This window comes from Aulonocara stuartgranti (genome assembly GCF_965226115.1).
Source record: "Aulonocara stuartgranti genome assembly, chromosome: 7".
In the NCBI taxonomy this organism is placed as follows: Eukaryota; Metazoa; Chordata; class Actinopteri; order Cichliformes; family Cichlidae; genus Aulonocara; species Aulonocara stuartgranti.
Genome location: NC_138945.1, coordinates 69038217 through 69056913, shown reverse-complemented (window position 1 = coordinate 69056913; position 18697 = coordinate 69038217). Strand labels below are relative to the sequence as shown.

General features: G+C 47.4%; 1 protein-coding gene across 4 annotated transcripts in view; it reads right to left on the bottom strand.

The window, feature by feature from the left end:
• Positions 1-18697, bottom strand: part of znf423 (zinc finger protein 423) — a 130805-nt gene that overhangs the window by 41808 nt on the left and 70300 nt on the right. For all 4 annotated transcript variants that reach the window (XM_082539360.1, XM_082539362.1, XM_082539361.1 and 1 more), the window contains 2 exons: positions 18453-18666; positions 17257-17341 (listed from right to left, as the gene is read on the bottom strand). In XM_082539360.1, coding sequence (XP_082395486.1) covers positions 17257-17341; positions 18453-18666 — 299 coding nt within the window. The remainder of the gene's footprint in view (positions 1-17256; positions 17342-18452; positions 18667-18697) is intronic.

Here is an 18697-nt window from a genome sequence, read left to right as displayed (position 1 = left end):
AAAAGCCCTTTTAATCATCTTTCTTCCTAAATATGGAGGAAATATGTTTGTGTGTGTATTCCTGTGTCAACAGGCTCATCAAAGACACGAACGGCAGTTTTTATGTATTCTGTAATGTCGCGTTTCATCCTGCAGAGAGGACGTGATTGGCCTTTAGGGACCGCACACACAAATGCACACACAGACACAGGCGGCATCATTAAAAACCATTTGCAGACATTACATTACAACATTAAGTGGCTAACGGCTACAGCAGCACCAGGGTATTAAACTTTATGATCATTATTACAGGAGATGATTGTTTGAACAATTAAAGACAGCAGGCAAGACGTAAAACAGTCAACTGCTGTACGATTACACGATTCACAGAAAAGAACAAATGCAGAGAGACGCGAGGACGTAGCGTTCATCAACACTGTTCGCACATCTCACATCGATACGTTTGATTACACTGTAACAACCTGCAGAGCAGCAGTAACGCTAGTAACGATGTAGCTAACCCGAACCGCTTGTTTCAAAACGTGACGGCGTGCTCTAAGAGGTATAATTAGAAACTACAGTAAAGGACACACAGGCACAAAAAATGTGCTGACCGAGGCAAATATCTGGGAGTAACATCTGGGTGAGTAAGCGGTTAGAGACACAGGGAGGAGAGGCTGACGCTCGCGCCGCTCTTCTTCTTCTGCTGTGGCCTGAAGAGCAGCAGGGAGGAGAGGACGATGGGGAAAGGCCGGTTACTTCTGTGATGCAGCGTATGCGTGTGTGCGTGCCTGTTTGTGTGTATGAATAATTCAGGTCCATGGAGAGGGCAGCCTGCTGCGGTAATGAGGAGGACACGCATTGATACCAAATATTGCTGGTGGGAAGCTATCGATCCAACAGCCATTTGTCCAAACTTTAGTCGGGGAGCCGGCGCTGTCTGCAGGCGCCGCAGTGACGGACGGACAGCTGGATAGGAGGACGGTGATAAGAGGAACAGTAATTACCTCCGAGTAGTAAAGATAAGATCACTGTGAGAAAACCTAAACTGTGTTTTTAAACTGCGCAGTCTTGAATCAGATGTTAAAGCTGGAAACACAACTCGCTGCGTTCCTCTACAGGAAGTCGGGACCACCGCGGCGTACATTAGCGCTGCTCTTGCTCCGGATTCAATTTCCCTTTTGCAGATCTCTCTTCCTGCACTAACAATGTTCCCGGTTTGTAGATGTGCACATGCAGTACTCTCCAAAAGTCCAAATCCAGCCTTCCAGTTCAAAGGCGACCGAGGCGCCAGAGACTGCACCGTGCATTCATTTTTTATAATTGTGCTGGGCTCATACTCCATATAACACAGCACTATATAAACCTTATACTGTCTGACCGTGTAATAAAAGTATTACTGTGTGTCGTTTACCCCTAAAGCCCTGGCTGCTCCTGTTTGGCCCGCTGTGGAAACCAGGCGCTTCATGTAAGAGCTCACAATGAAAAAATACAAAATAAACTCCTTTGAACCTTCTCGCAAAAATTTCCCATCTCCTTGTGTACACATGGGCTTACACACACACACACACACACACACACACACACACACACACACACACACACACACACACTCCCCCTTGGTTTCCTGGTGTCACAGTGTCAGATATTCCAGGTTAGAGAGAACACTGGGGAAATTACACTCCTACCTAGGCCTCTAGCGCTGTGAGCACGAGAGAAAGAGGGGAGGGGGGAGAGAGTCCAGCGAATCTCATGGGTACACCTGTTACCTCAGGGAAGGTGGACAGACAATGAACAGAGGGAAGTAGTGATGGGGTTGGTGGGGAGGGATAGGATGATGGAGTGCAGGAGAGAGCGGGAGGGATTAAAGACAAAGAGGACAGAGAAACAGCAGCAAACCAAACCGGGCCGTTCAATCAGTCCCACAGCCTCTCATTATGCGAGTGGGGATTTCACATCACTGCATGTGAGATATTCTCTGCTTAGACGTATCACCGATTTAACCCACATATGGTGTCATCAATACCGATGGTAGAAAATGCATGTGTAGCCACATGTGTGTCGGCGAGGATGGAAGGTGCTGGAACATCGCTGCGTGTGCAGAAAAAGAACGTGTTGTTGTCAGTCTGTGCAGATGGACACGGCGGCAGAGCACGTCTGCTGTGTTTGCACAGACTCGGGTCTCCTGGTTTGAATCAGAGTATCAGACGACGTAGATAACGACGGCTAACCCGGCCGTGGACGCGTTGCAGATACTGTTTGTCTGCTTCGACAAACCACAGCAGATTTATTCTCCACATTCTGACTGAAGACTCAGGGCCACAAATGTGAGTGTAAAGGATTCAAGTGGTGACTTGTGCCGCCTGCAAAAACTACAAGAGTTTGTTTGTGTGTATCATGCACAGAGCACAAAGTTACTGATGATAAATCAGTCGTGTCTTCTTTGGTCAGGATTCCTGATGATGCAGCCATCTTTGTTCTTTAAATATCAGGAGTCACATGTTCTGCACTTGGACACGTTTGCGTGTCAAAAAGGCCTAAACAGTACAAACACGTAGGAAAAGCGGTAAGAGCGGCGATCTTTGCATCAGCGGGTTAAGGAATCATTCTGTGACTTTATTATTATGTGAGAGAAGGAGGCTCGCTGAAGGTTCTAGAAACAGTGCAATCAACATGCTCAAGTGGCTTATTGTCTCAGTGACATACAGACAGAGTCAAAGCTTGTCACCTGATTGGTCTTTAGCAGCGATCTATGCGACTGATGCAGGTGCTTTATTGCGAGCTTCCCGCGGCACTAAAAGCTCCGATTGAAAGTGGAATGGCGGGAGGTGTTTCCAGACGCTTTTCACAAAGCTCAATTGCTTTTGGCTCTGCGGTTAGTCTGACACAAAGTGGCACCGGGAATCAAACCTACAGCCCCACTCTGAGCAGCCACAGCGGGCACTGCCAGGCCGCGCTCGCAAACACACACCCACACACGCTTCCACGCCGATCCTGCTATAAACACACACATGGTTACTACCAATCACACTGCACTCGCTCATTCACGCGCTTTTCCTGTCTTTTCCTGTCACACGCACACACGTACCCGCCCAGCCGCCCCGTTCTCTGACCCGAGCCGTCTCTCTACCTGTAACAGAGCAGTAATTACAACGTGACACCAGACAGACTACAAACAGCCCTGCAATTAATCCTGCGCAGAGCGGGGAAGGTGTCCGTCTCTACAGGTTTCCTGCAGATTCATGAATACAAAGAGTTTCTTACTGCCACAACTTTAGACCTGTGTGAGTAAGGCACACGCCCACAGTCCACGTTTTCTTTACCACAACGAGGTCCTAGTGGCGTGCTCGCTGCCTGCCACGTGACGGCTGAACGAGACTGGACATACAAGCAGGTTATATGTGAAACAGACGACTCAAAACACCGAGCGTGCAGGAGCAGGGCAGTTGCATCTAGGACACGCCCGACTCCTCAACTATAAAGAAAAAACATCTGGATAGCATCCAAAGGCACACACACACACACACACACACACACACACACACACACACTCTAATGAAGCCCCGGTAGTGACGAAGAGCAGCAGGGAGCGGTGTGGATCGCCGAAGACAAGGGTGTGCGAGCTTTCGTCGCAGAGTGTGCGTATGTGTGTACGAGCATGTGCGTCTCCGGCGGGATAATTATGGCGCTCCTCAGCAGCTGAGCGTGCCAGATGTACTGGGAGAAGGAGAAGGAGGTGGTGGGGGAGGAGGACGAAGAGGAGGAGGAGGAGGCGCGGCGCAGAGCAGAGAGGGAGCCCAGCACCAGGAGCAATGCAGCAGGGACTATACAGAGTTTTATGTGAATACATTAGTGTGTGTGTGTGTGTGTGTGTGTGTGTGCGCGCGTGCGTGTGCGTGCGTGTGCGTGCGCGTGCGTGCGTGCGCGTGTGTGTGTTTGGCATGACCAATTCAGTTTCTTGCCATCCACCATTAGCAGGCTGGCTCTGTCACAAATGAGCGTCTCTCATCCAGCAGAGATAGGATGGAGAGAGACGGAGAGCGTGAGATGAGGAGCAGAGAGAACAAAGGGTCATAAAAGACCCCAAAAGTTCAAACTACAGTCACACAGATTTGCATAATGACCACAACTGCCATTGCAGTGTGTGCGCGGGGTCAGCGCGGCGTCTGATGTGTCCCTGTGATAGAGCGCTGCAGGTGAGATGCTGTGCAGACACACAAACACCAGAGGCCTGCAGAATACAGGAAATCAAGTGTGTTCTACCTGTGAACTGCTCCCACGTTTCATTATTTAAACACCTCGCGTGGGCGCTCTGTGTCGTCATCGCTGACGACAGTTTTCCAGATTAAACGAAGTATCAGAAAGATTTTTTAATCTCTGATAAAAATGGTGCCACATAAATAACATGCACACAGACTCCCCGGGCCTCGAAGCCATTGTTGCGACACTGACGGGACAAACGCATCTCTCATCACCGCTGCGTAAAATAACACAACATTGTTAAGAAATATACTCTAAAACACTTCCTCAGTAAAGACTCAGAGAAGAGAAACACACAGAACTTCTTGCTAGCAAGGGCAGCCTCCAGAACTGAGACTCGCCCTGAAAAACTGCCCCGGTCTTTATTTATACTTCAGTGTGTGTGTGTGTGTGTGTGTGTGTGTGTGTGTGTGTGTGTGTGTGTGTGTGTGTCCCCATAAACGACTTCCCTTAACCTGCTGGTCTGGAAAATCCAACAGTTCATCTGTATGTAAAGAAGCACTTAAACTAAACCTGACATAGCTACGTTAATCCTGCCGTAAAACAATAAGACAAGGTACGAGCTCTCTCATGCTGCCAGGATGTGAACACCCTAGAATGTTACAGACCTCCTAGGATGAGACATTCTTTCAATATGCCACCAACTAAACACTTCTACACACAAGTGATTACATGCAGCATTCTACCATATGCAAACTTATATCACTGAAAGATTATACTGACTACTAAATACAATTTTCCATTGACAAACATTTATACACCGTTGTGAAGCAGCATTGTGAACGCACGCACAGTGACGTGTGAGTGTGCTGAACGCTACAAAGACGGGCTGAAAAAGGAGGGCAGAAAGTAAGAGACTCCTCAGTGGCTGGCTTTGTCACCTCCTCACCCAGGAGGAGGGGAGCAAAGCACCTTGGGAAATTACTGAAAGCAGAATGCATTGATTTATCCAGGATGATGTGCATGCATGGCTGTGTGTTTTTGTCAGAAGGCCTTTGTACTGCAATAAAGAGAACAGCCTGGTCGACATCTGCTTAGAGCCGAAAGACGTATCACCCTTCCTCTCGTAGCCGTGCTCACTCCTGCCTGCTTCTGTGTAATTATGAGTCAAAGAAAACCCTCCAACCTCTCCCAGCGTGTCGCAGCATCCCACCTCCTGCTGTGCTGCTTTAAACCATCCTTTCTTCCTCTGCTGGAACACGAATCAACATAAAGCTGTGAAACCTATTTATTACTTATGATGGCCAGCAGCAGTGACCTCAACAGCCACTTTTTATGCTCTCAGAACACAGTTTTGCATATATTGAGCTTTCTCCGCCTCTGCCATCTCCAGCAGCTCTATAATCACATCACATTTCCTGAACATCCGGCTCGTACAGTGTGCACACCAACACAAAGACCATCACGTTCTTGTTCTAACATTTTGTTTTAAAAGCCTTCATGAGGTGGATCCAACCACAAGTATATAGAGTGCTGTGCAAAAGATGCTGTAAACAAAGAGCTTTCAGAAATATAAACGATTGTTTATTGGCCCCAAGTGTATTCTGCAGCAGGACAACGAGCCAAAGTCATGAAGAGCTATCTTCAGCGTGACGAACAAGAAGTGCTGCAGTGATGCTACGGCCCCCACAGAGCCCCGAGTGTGTCTGGGATTACATGAAGGACGCGAGGGAGCCGACATCCAAGATGTTTGGAACAACCCACCAGCCGAGCTCCTTCAAAACCTAGAAGAAGGCAAAGGGTGCTCACACAAATATGGATTTTTCTTTATTCTCTGCAGTTTGTTGATTGATGATAAGAATGATTAACACTTATTTCTTAAAGCATTGGTTGCTTTACAGCACCTGCCTAAAACCTCTGCACAGAGGTCGCTGTTCTTCTTTGTTCATGCAAACTTAACATCCTACCACAGCGTGGAAATGTGATCAAAGTTTAGACTTTGACTGCAACACCTCCACATGTTTGTAATATTCTGTCCTGCAGTTGCATCCAGGCTTCAGCTGGCCTCACATTCGACTCTAGATTACTCTGAGAGTTCACCACACTAGCACGCTTTACGGTCGGTATAACGTGCCGTGTCCGGTTTTCTCAGAGGTCTCGTGGTTTGTTCAAATGCAGCTTTGCAAACCCGAGCTGTGCCGCCATCTTCTTCTAGAGATAAGAGGCTTTGCTTCCAAATAAGCCGCACGTGTTCATTCTTTTGATAACGGCACTGTGGTGAACTTTCTCTGAGCACTGGGCAGGCTGGCCCCGGGCTGATGGGACTATGGACCTGAGTTAACACATACTTGAATGTCCCATTTACTGATGGTCACTTAATTAAGTGCATTGATTAAAAGCACCTGACTGATACTTAGCATCTTAGCTTCTATGGACTTCTTCACAGGAGTGCATGGACCCAACCCCGAGTGGCCGTTCAGGGAATTGTAGTTTTTGGCACGCCCATGCTGATAACTAAACATTTGTTTGACCTGTAACACTGTCAGGAGATCAGCTGCTCCATGATGCACTTAGAAGTTTAGTAAAATATATGAGCAGACTAAATTCTCAGTTTTTAAATAAACCATTTGTGACATATTTGGAAAATATTAGTATTAAAAATTAAACGTAAATCTTGTAACAGTGGTTTTTGCAGCTACATGAAGATACCCGGTGTCATCAACCTCGACTCGCGTGCTTTTCTCCACAATCGTAGCTGTGCTACGACTACCTCAGTACAGAAGCATGCAGTACAACCACAGACGGAGTCAACTACAGCAAAACTACATCTATCAGCTGCTTACAATGCAGCTGCATTAATAACATACGAAACTCCCACAGTGGACTGACACGTGTGTGTGTGTGTCTGTGTGTGTGTGTCTGTGTGTGTGTCTGTCTGGCACCATCCTCCTCTATCTCTGCTGGTTCAAACAAGGCGAGCAAGGTGACCCTGAATCGCAGGCTGTGTGTGTGTGTGTGTGTGTGTGTGTGTGTGTGTGTGTGTGTGTGTGTGTGTGTGTGTGTGTGTGCATGCGTGTACAGTCCCAGTAATTAACACCAGCCACTAATGAAGTCCAGCTGCTCGGCAAGACGACCGAGTGTGAGCCAAACTCTGCCAGAAACCGCTCTCATCCTCTCCGTCTCTCTGCTCGCGTCTCCGGCTTTAGTCATCCACCCTTCCACGCCTCCATCTTCTCTACATTTCATTTCATATTGATCTGCGTTGCCTCCAAGTCTTCTGCAGTTTCTGTGTCTGCACCTGCACGTTTCCTCTCCTGCGGTGTTCCATCAGTACGAATCTCACTTTATTGATCTTTAATCACCACTATTTTTGTCACTGTGGCAGTTTGTGCTCTCACACTCTGCTGTGCTCTCCTTCTTGTGCCATTACATGATGCTTCTTTCAGTTTTGTTATATATTTATCACAGTGCTACTTTTTATTCTGTATAGATTTAAATGAAACGTGTTTTGTTTTTAGATTCAGGGACGAACCAACGAACTGTTGCCTTATTTCCACTGTTTCAGGTAGAAATATCATCTCCATGACTACAGGGTGACTGCGATGATGTGTTTGCAGAGGAACAGCCATCAAGGTATCGTCATCAGGTTCAAGAGCAGCCCAGGAGAACATAGTGATGATCTCTAGTCTCAAACTCATTCGTCTGTACAAATTTACATCCTGAGAAGTTCTCACACGATTTGTTAGATTTCCACACTTCAAACCCAGATGGACTAAACACAAAAAACACAAATGTTTTTCTTAGAGAAGAAAAGGAGGCGCTAACATCTGTGTGTCCTTCTCAACCCCAAAGTGTGACAATGTGAGAAGTTACATGTGTAAAACAACAGGAAAATAACGAGCTAGATTATATTATCCATCTGATAATCCACCACTGGACTTTCGACAGCTCTGTAGATGTTTCTGTAAATTGTTTTTCAACCGTTCTGCGTGGATCACAAGCAGTTTATCTGAATATATTCCTGAAACATGTAAGTGCCGCTGATGGGGTCAAAATAGGCTGAGGATCAGAAACCCATCAGTCCTGAAAACAGCAACAATCTGAGTGTAACTGTACAAGAATATCTTTATTCACTCAGGTCATGTTTTAAACAGCAGACAGGTCAGCCCCCCAGACGGGCTTGAAAAGGAAACATCACCAATAAACATGACTGAAGTTCACACAGTCTGCGTCTCTGTCGTACACCGAGCACGGCGTCGTCGTGCTGCACGCCGCACGCTGTAGTAAAGCCTCCTCAGTGCAGCCCATTTAAAGGCTAAACCTTATTGCATTACTGCACAGGCCTAGCAAACGCACACTCAGTCGCTACCAGCTGTGACAGATGTGCCTGTCACAGGAGAAAATGAATTCAGAATAGTTAGTGAATTAAGCAGGGAGTTAATTGTTGCTTGGCCTCTGTTTATGAAGCGCATAAAGGCAAAGCGCCTTGTTTGTCTTGTGACAATTAGCCAGCACGGTGTGTGTGTGTGTGTGTGTGTGTGTGTGTGTGTGTGTGTGTGTGTGTGTGTGTGTGTAAAATGGTCCTGTTGTCTTTAGCAGCTGGTGCAGCCACACCTGGACAGCTTGAGAAGGAAAAAGAGGGGGGGGATGTAAAGGGGGCTGCAGGTAGAGATGCTGTACATCAGCCTGTGCTCAGCCACAGATGCAGCACACGGTGAGAGAGACGTCGCCCATGCAAAGCAGGAAACTTCTATATGTGAGGTAAGAAAGCTGAAGCTGCATATACACATATCCTCGCGAGCAGAGCACACACACTCATTATTTTGTGTTGTGATAGCTATCCTGGTTGGGTCTCTCCCAGACTATTTGTCAGTGTGTCCTATTAGGTTTCCAAACAGCTTGTAATGACTGGTAATAAACAGCAGAAGAAGAAGAAGGTAAATCAAGCGAGAAGACGACAAAATGAGCTCTCCAGGGGACGGCTGTGCTCCCAGCCTCCAGAACACTCACACACACGCAGAAATACACCAACAATCCTGTCGACGTATTCATGCAGTCAATAAAAGCGACAGTGGCAGGTTATGGGCGCTAACAAAGAGCAAACGTGTCACTGTAACAGAGTCAGAGCAGTTAGAGGAAATGTGCGACTGAGTAGATAAAACTGCACGCTAGCAACACGTTAGCTTACGGCCAGGAAGTTGTGACTGTTACGTAAAAACGTACATTTTAAATAAACTAAATCCACAAATGAAAGAGTCTGATTTGGTCAAAACTAACACTCGGTTCGTCTCTCCTCCCATCCTCCTTCATCCAGCCCTCTGCGGTCCCCTCGCTCTCTCCCGCTCTTCGTTCCCTTGTCCCTTCATCATCACTCCCTTCCTCCCTCTGGTGTCACAGCTCACTGGCTCCAGGTGGTGAGGGAGGAAGGGAGGAAGGGATGTAGGGAAGGATGGATGGAGGAGGAACTGAAGGCAGGAGGAGGGGTTTCTGTCATCTGTCCCTATGTTGATGCCACCACGATGAAGAGCGACATGCTGCTCGGCGTTTGCTGTTTCATTTCTTTCATGTAATCTCGAGATAAACCAACTCCTTGGTCAAATTCTGTGAAACAGCCGCTTTATCCTGTCCTACATTCACTTAGACATAAATATTCCAACATGACGCTCACGTGTTTGTAAACTAGAAGCTGTGTTTAAGCAGTAAAAGCAGTATTAACGGTGTTATAGCAGCTCTACTGACGGCAGAGGGCCAGGTGTGTGTGAGCAGTTTGCTCACACACACCTGGAGTGAAGGAGTTCAAGTAGCTTTTACTACTTCACAGCACCAACTCTCATCGTTGGTGATACAACTGATCACAAGCCAGACAACGAGACCGTTTTTCCTCTGACAGGCCGTCCGCTTCCTTCAAGGCGCGAAAAGAAGTAACAACGTCCAAATCAGGATTTAGCATGTGTGAAACTCCAAGATGAGTTTGGACGCCTCCTCACTGAGCACACAGCGATGCACTTTCTTCAGCTCAGATGCTGGTTATTCAGCAACGACAGCAGCCGGAGCAGTCTGCATCTTATTAGTGCAGGTGCAGCAGGGCAGAAGAGAACAGCAACGCTGCTAGCCTGTGGCAAAGACGCTCACACACACACACACACACACACACACACGAGTGAGCCCTCAACCACATTATCCACCTCCATTGACTCTAAAAGCTTCTTACTCGCCTCATTAAGTCTTCAGTGACACAAAGTAACCACACCAGACCCGCGCAGCACCACACACACACACGTACAGATAGGTGTGTGTGTGTCTGCACACTGGTGTTAAAGGGGGGGGGGCTTAGAAATGTTTGTACAGACACACATCGGCTCAGCCGCAGCCCGTGGGACGGCTGCTTAGACATTACTAGTCAAGCGCGTCGCAGATTTGACTGCAGGCTAACAGACAGGTTGAATGCAGGTTTGAAATGCCAAATAAATGCAACCTCCAGGTAGAAAATAAAAGCAAGCCAGTATTATTTAATGCCCTGGTTCACACAGGGCTTCATAAACTATTTATGGTCTTCACCCAAAGTCACCATCAAATTTAAAAGGTGAGCGCGCTGGTGCTTTAACTGAAATGTGCCCAGCTTCATTCAGGGAGCTTTAAGATGCTGTTGCAGGGGCAGCGATGGCCACGTGTGCATCTGACCAGCTACAAAGTTCATCAGAAATGTAAAGGATGTAAATAAGGGGAGCTGCAGTTATTATGGTGCATTGATGTAAATAGGTAAGTAAAGCTCATGCTGAGGACACATCATTAGCCACCGCACTCCACAGGGAACACTTAGATCCAGGTGAGTGGCCACTCGATACCTCCAAGGCATCTGTGTGTGGGTGTGTGTGTGCGCGTGGTGTGTATGAGGTAGGGAGGACAATGAAGCATGCAGCTAGCAGTGGGGATTGGGGTGAATGAAGATCTGAGGTGAGGTAACTATGCAAAGATTCAGCCTCACTGTGTTATTACGCACACTGACTCCTGCGCTGCACCTTTATTTTCCACATCATGCACTGTGACTGTGTTCTACCCCTGAACTCAGTAACACAAGAAAAAAGCTCATGAATACTGATACTAGTCTGTATGTTCAAAAGCAGTAAAATGTTCATGATGATGGGCAGGCAGTGGGACAGCGTAATGCTGCCTTGCTCATAGTGGGAGACAGAAAGGGGACAAACCTTGCCGACAGGCGGGCTCTTCTACAGGCCATCCGTTTGGCAGGTGGGGATGAGGAGAGAATGGGCACAATTAGTTATCTGTACTGTGAACGTGCAGCGTGTGGGGAGGAGGCAAACGCAGTGTTAAAGGTAAAGGAGCTCGCTGTCATCAACAAATACTGAGTGAACCTCATCGTCCCACAGAAAACATCAGCGACACTGAAACTCTTTCAGAACAGCTGCTGCAGACTGATGTGAGGAAATCTGTCAGATACTTTTAACGCTCTGATCGCCTCCAGTAAATATGTCACGGGAGCGTAGCTAAGGCTTAAAGCTGACCTACAGAGATGCACAGGAACAAACTGATGCAGGCGAGTCGAGGAAGACAAAGGTCTGAGACGAAGACAGCAAGGACACTTAGCTGCATCAAAGTGAGCATTATAACCAGTATGCTAATTGGAGACTGGTCCCTGATTAGTACCAATGGAAAGGGCTGACAACATGCTGCGTGTGTGTGTGCGCTGTCTGTGTGTGTGTGTCTGTGTGTGTGTCTGAGAAAGTGAGGCCTCATGCTGTGAAATCTAGACTGAGGTGATTAGTAAAGCATTAGTGGCTGCATGCAACACTCAGAACACGCTGTCAAGGACCTTATTTACACGCGCGTGCGTGTGTGTGTGTGTGTGTGTGTGTGTGTCTCTGTGTGTGTGTGTGTGTGTGTGTGTGTGTGAGAGTGTGTGTGAGTGTGTGTGTGTGTGTGTGTGTGAGAGTGTGTGTGTGTGTGTGTGTGTGTGTGTAGCGAGGGGTCTTTTAAAGGTATAATACATCATTTCAAAATGAGCGGTCTGCTCTAAACCACAAAACGGGGACAACACGTGTATGCTCCTTTATTCTGTGAAAACAAAATGGATTTGCACACACACACACACACACACACACACACACACACACACACACACACACACACACACACACACAATGAGAAGGAGGCAGAGGAGGTGACAGAAAGACGAAGACAAGCGAGTGAGCCACACATTAGAGGAGCTGCTCCGATGTCGCTCTTGGTCTTGGTGGCTCGGAGCAGAACGGGCTCATCGAACAGAATAAACAGGCCTCCTGTCAGCGCGGAGCTCACTGCGAGCGCAGAGATTATTCCTCCGTTTCAGCTCCTCCACCACTCTGAGCTCTGCCTCCCTCTATCTGGGTTTTTCGTCATCTTGTCCTAACCCCCTCGTGTCGTCTCCTCGCGTGTCCGAAACACAAGAACATACTTTTACGTGCTCGTCTCCTCTCCACCTGCTCAGAAATATTGGAGACTAGAAAAGCTGCACACACACTGCTCTGTGATCACACACACACAGGTGGGATCTGCCCTTACTGTGCATGAAAAACCTGCAACAGCAGACGTTTGTAGTCTTGCAGGAGCACGTTACAGAGACGGAGGCCGTGCCTGTTCTCATCTCAAAGACGATTGAACCGTCTGTCCTCGGTTATATAAAACGCACAGATTGTCCAATGTTAATTATTAAACCAGATGTAAACACATTATTCTTTGCTTTCTTTAGTATATAGTGTCCTGGCCCTTAGGCTGCTGTCTCACACACACAACAGTCTCCAATGGCAGCTTTGTACCAGAGGCAGAAATGGATAGCTCAATTTCTTTCTCTCCATCGCTCCTCAGTGTGTGGGAGATGGACTGAGGCTGTGTGTGAATGTGTCCATGTGTGTCTTTAAACAGTGTGAAGTGTGGGCATTTCCACTCCACCACACTATTATTCTGTGTTGAGTAGCTGCATAAAGCACTTTCACTGGTCCAGCCTTACAGCCGGCCTCGCAGGTTAATGCAGCGTTGCTGTAATGCTCATGCGAGCAGTCACAGGGCCGATCCCTGTCACGTTTCCTCGCTGTAAACTAGATATCTGCTCACAATTTCCTCTTGGTTTTCAGATGAGTCGTATCAGTAAATAATAACATCATCGTGCGGCAGAAACCATCGTGCTGCTGCACGAGGACACCTCGTAAGAGTCCGCACGGATTCAGTAAAACCAGGATGGAAGGAAATTAAACTGTTCATTTCTTTTAGCCCCCTGCATCCTTCTTGAATGATCTCTCCTTCCCTCCTAGAGCGCCTCTGTTTCCTCCTCCCTCCCGCTCTGCCTCCAGAGCAGGGCACTGACCACATGGTGTTTTAATTAACGTTGTGCAGTGCAAGAGCCGAGGCTGGCGCGAACACACACAGGGCGTGACTGCACCATCACAGTGAAGCTGAACGTTTGGGCTGAGAGCTGTAATATTAAGTGTTGCAGGCAGGCCGGCATGTGGCAGTGATCTCAGGTTTAGCATCATTACTAATGTACGTGAATAATCCGGTGATGTCTTTATGAAGACCCGCCTTTAAACCAGTCATTTAGAAACAACCCGCCGTCGAGTCGACATCAAAAAACTCGTCTTTGAAAGCTCTTTGTAAAAACCAGAGAACATAACCCGATATAGATCTGTTCTAATATAATCAATAATCTTTCTCTGAACAGCAGCACGCTGACCAGTCTGACCTGATGGGCACGACGAGATGAACACCGACATGTTTCCTGAATCTGTCTAAAAACGTCTTAATGTGAAAAAGTGTTTTTAATGAAATGAAGAAAAGATTTTGTAGCAACAAAATAAACTGATTCTGTTCATCTGGACGTCATCGGGTGACGTCATCATCTCGATTATTTGATGATATTTATTTAACAATAACAATGTGTTGAATAATGACTTTAAAGATTGCACTATTTTATATTATTTTTTGACAAATACTGATAACAGTGCAAATGTTTGCAGTATAAGAAATAAATGAAAAATGTAAACATCTGTGTTTAGTGAGCTTTGCAGTGTTGCTCTGTGGTGCAGCTACACTGTAGCAAAGTTTACACACTGTGTCTACTTGATCCACGTCTGACTGAACCCATAATGTTTCCACACCACTGAAGGTTTTTACCTCTTTTCAACCAACAGCAGTCACTCTCCTCTCCAAATAACTTCTGCTTAGCTTTCCGAGCTTCCCTCGGGTCCTCTTAATTGTTGTGACACGTGTTCAAAATGCAGAGAGGTGCGCTCGATTTGCCACACGGAGCAGCGCGAGAGTAAAGCACGAGGGAGGGGCTAATAATCGGCTCAGTCATTTTTAATGATCGTTGAAAGCCCAGATCGTGATCGAGATTAAACTTCGATTAATTGAGCAGCCCTACCTTAAGCACCAGTGTTGTTTTTCAGTAAAGTGAGGGGTAAATATGTCACCTGAGCTGTTTTTGGGCCCAAACACGAGCGGCGCATTCCTGCTTGTAAATATTTTCCTCGGAGCTGCAGGGATTCCTCTCTAGACTTCCCACGTTGACCCTCTGTCTGCCTGTGTGTTGTGTCTCTTTCTCTTCCTGACAGCGTAATTAACAGGACCGTGGGGTGCACCGTGTATTACCCACGGAGCGATGTGACAATCACATTACTGGACTGAGTTAGCCGGTAGGAGCTGGCCTCCTCCCTTCAAGCAGTCAGAACTGTCAACGTAAAAACACTGAATCACAGTTTCACTCGGACGTTACATTGTTGGACTTGTGTTTCTGTGACACGCAGACGTGCAGCAGACTGAGGCGGCCGAGCTGCGTGACAATCTGAGGCGAGCGCACTTACAAGTGTCGGAGTTCCTGAATGTGAGAGCTGATTATCGAGGGCGCCTGATACGACCGTTGAACAGGCGCTAACACTCACCAAGTGACACAGTCAGTCGCTGCTGCCCCCTAATCGTGCACGTCCACAGGCTGAGCACGTGCACGAGCGTAGCCGTCAGAATCAGAGCGTCAGGCCATAAACTCACAACATTCAAACAGCACAACTTAAACTCGAAACGTCCCACCTGTGACACACTGAGCGGGGACGACAGGAAAAAAAAGTGACACGAACCTGTGTGATGAAGGAAAATGTAGACACTTTAACAGAGGGAACAATCCTTTTACATCAACACGTTACAGCCGAGCAGCTCTGGCCACTCACCACCTGCATTCATCTCCGTTTCATTTATTACTGTAAACTCGTTAGTGCCGCGGCGACCGAGAGAAGGAAACGATCTGCGGTGGAGACGAGGAAGACGATGCGTGAAACGGAGCATCTGCTCATTTTCTTTTCATCGGCGCTTTCAGACTAAATAAGATCTTCGTTGAAGAGTGGGGGAGGAAAGGGCTGCGGGAAATGTAAGAGGAACTGGGCAAGCTCTTAAAAATAATCTGCCTCAATTTCATAATTAATCTGCGCTAGGTTTTCACACAATTAGCACGTTAATTAACCCAAAACTGCCACCACTGTGCAGGGATGTGTGCGTGCCTACGCTGCAGAGAGAACGACGAGTTAGACGTCAGACTGAGTGGAAGATCAAGGCGGAGGAAAGTGGCGAGCACTGGGTGAAGGACAAAGGTGAGGAGGTGAGGGGGGAACGAGAGAGGAACACGGGGGAGGAGGAGGAGGGCCAGGATAACGGTCATGTGGTGAAGAGCGAAGGAGACGGACGGCAGGTAGAAGACACGGACGCTTCCTCCATACCTGCTTCATGCCCTGGAGGACGGGGCTGTGGCCCCCCCACACCCTCTAGCAGATCATTACATGAAGGAACCTTTTAAAAACAAGCGCGTCCATGCTCACAGGTGTACACACGGGTGATCACACCCACAAACTACACCCTTTTTGGCTCCTACCTCAAAGCACACTGTGTTCTGTTGATCTTATGTGCTGCACAATAATGTTTAACATTTAGTATTTACTGTCATATTCCCATATATCATTGTGATGTTGTTTATTCTATTACTCTTGTTCTCTTCTGCTTGCTTTCTTTTTTCTTTCTCAGCAGGTGACCCAGGTGATTGATATATGCATTTTCTTTTTCTTTCTTTTTCTGCTCATTCTGTTGGTTTTTGTCTTTTGCCCTTCTCCCCCGTCCCTCTTCTCAGCTGTTTCTCTTTCCCTCTTTCTTTCTCCCCTTCTTTCCCCCAGTCAAGTCTGTCCCGTATTCAGTAAGTGAAAATAAAATGAACAATAAAAGGTGAATCAAATGGACCATTACGGCAAGGCTGGGATGGTCAGTTTGTTAAAGTAAATCCGTTGGGCATCTTTCTTTGCCTTTAGACAACAATTCTGATGCAAAAGAGCCAAACGGGACAGGCAAAAAAAAAAAAAAAAGAAAACACGGACGCTGCAGCTGTGGCAGGTGTTTGATAGCAAGTGGGGGCGGGGCCACACACTAGGGAGTGAAGTAAAAGTTATTCCAGCTGTGCTGATGTTTGGAGCCTCTCTTCTCCAGACGCCACACACACACACTCAGGTCTGGCGAGGGGCTGCAGATCAACCCACAGGTCCACCTCGTTAATCTCCATGACGACAGAGATGCTAAGGCAGCAAATTAGCAGAAAGGGGAGAAAACGGGAATCTCACAAAAGAGTCAGGTCTTAAACACACACACCGTCGACCTTTGCTCCCCTGTGATGATAATGGAATTAAATGAAAAAACTCAGCGCTCGTGCAGACAAACATGGATTTACTGTGCAGCGTGTTCGTTTGTGTCATCCTGTCCAAACCTAAAAGCATCACCTGCGACCTGCATCATCATATAAAGGTTTAGACACTCGTATTACGTTTGAGTCAGCTGTAAGATTACGATGATTCTCCAACGTTTGATCTGTAGTCGTGGCTGCTCCTCACAGCCCACCAGACAAAAAGGTCTTTGTTTCACCGTCTGTCTCACCTCTGTGTTCATGTGAGTGCATGCTTGTGCTTTCATGCTTCCAGAGTGCCATCACACATTCACAATGGCTGGGTTCACACCAAACTCTGAAGTCACGCACACGGAAAAGAAAAGCACCTCACTCACCGATCATGTGATTGGCAACGTGAATCTGGATCTCTCTTTCTGTCTCGAACGTCATTTGGCATTTAATACACTGGTAGGTCTTTTTCTATAACAGAAGGAACACAGGAGACTGGTCAGTGCAATAAAGCTAATGAGAAACAGGCTTACATGTTAGCACATCAGACACACACAGACAGACTGCACAGGAATGAAAGAATTATTAGTGCAGTGAAAGCTACCAGAGAAAAGTGGAAAAGGCTAAAAATAAAACTGCACTTTTCCGCACTTGCAGTCATCCCTGCACATATGAGACATTTCAACCTCACAAATTCTTGCACTGAAAGTCCAAGTCTTTGGAGGGTTGGGAAAGGAAGAGAAGGTATGCAGCTACACAAACACCGAAGCTGGATCGAAAGTGAGAGAAGCAAATGAAAAAAGGAGGGTGTGAACGCGAACGAGATGAAGGGAAGAAGCGATGAAAGAGAAGGAAAAAAGGACAAAGGAGAGAGAGAAGGAGCTACAGAGAGAGGAACCAGAGGCTCTGCTTATCCATTCATAGCACAGAGTGATCACTCATGCACAAACACATACAAAATACACAAAGGCCCCACTTCCACTGTGTCTCTGCTGCTTCAGCCTGCTAGGATGACTACACACACACACACACACACACACACACACACACACACACACACACACACACACACACACACACACACACACACACACACACACACACACTAATCCTACTTTGTCTGCTTTGTGCTGTTAGACTAAGCAGAAACAAAAGTGCAGGTAAGACAGAGGGTCCCTGGGAACTGTCTCTCAACACACACGTGCTCGCTTGCAAGTACACACACTCTCACACACTCAGTCACACACAGACACGCGGCAGGTCCCGGGGAGCCTGACTGTCAATATCAAGTAGAGCGAACAGCTCCCACAATGCCTCAGCACGCCCCAGCCGCAGGACCCAGTGGGCTCAGCTGACACACACCCACGTACGTGTGGAAGCTGCAGACTTATACACAACCTCGTGCACACACAGAGTTCAGGAGCGTCGTTTGCAACCTTGGAAATGGAAACACTGGCCTCTATCACTCTGCTGGATCACACCAAGAGCTTTTATACATTTGACCTTTCTGTGCGTAGCTGCCTCCTTCTCTTTTGCAGACACCGTTATTTTTATGGAAACGTGCCCTCTCACTGTTTCTCACCTTAGGAGCAGGTGAAACCTCGGCCTTCTTTCCTGCTGCGCTGGTTTCAGGACTGATCTCCGGATGATCCGTCTGGACGTGGTTCTCCAAGTCCTCCAGGCTTTCAAACTTCACCCCGCACTCTGGACACCTCAGCCCAGCCGCGGCCTTCTCCGCCTGCGCGTCCCCGGGCGTGACGGCTCCTCCCTGGCTGGGACTCTGGCCGTTCGTGCCCCTGATGTGATTTGAGCATTTGATTTGTTTTA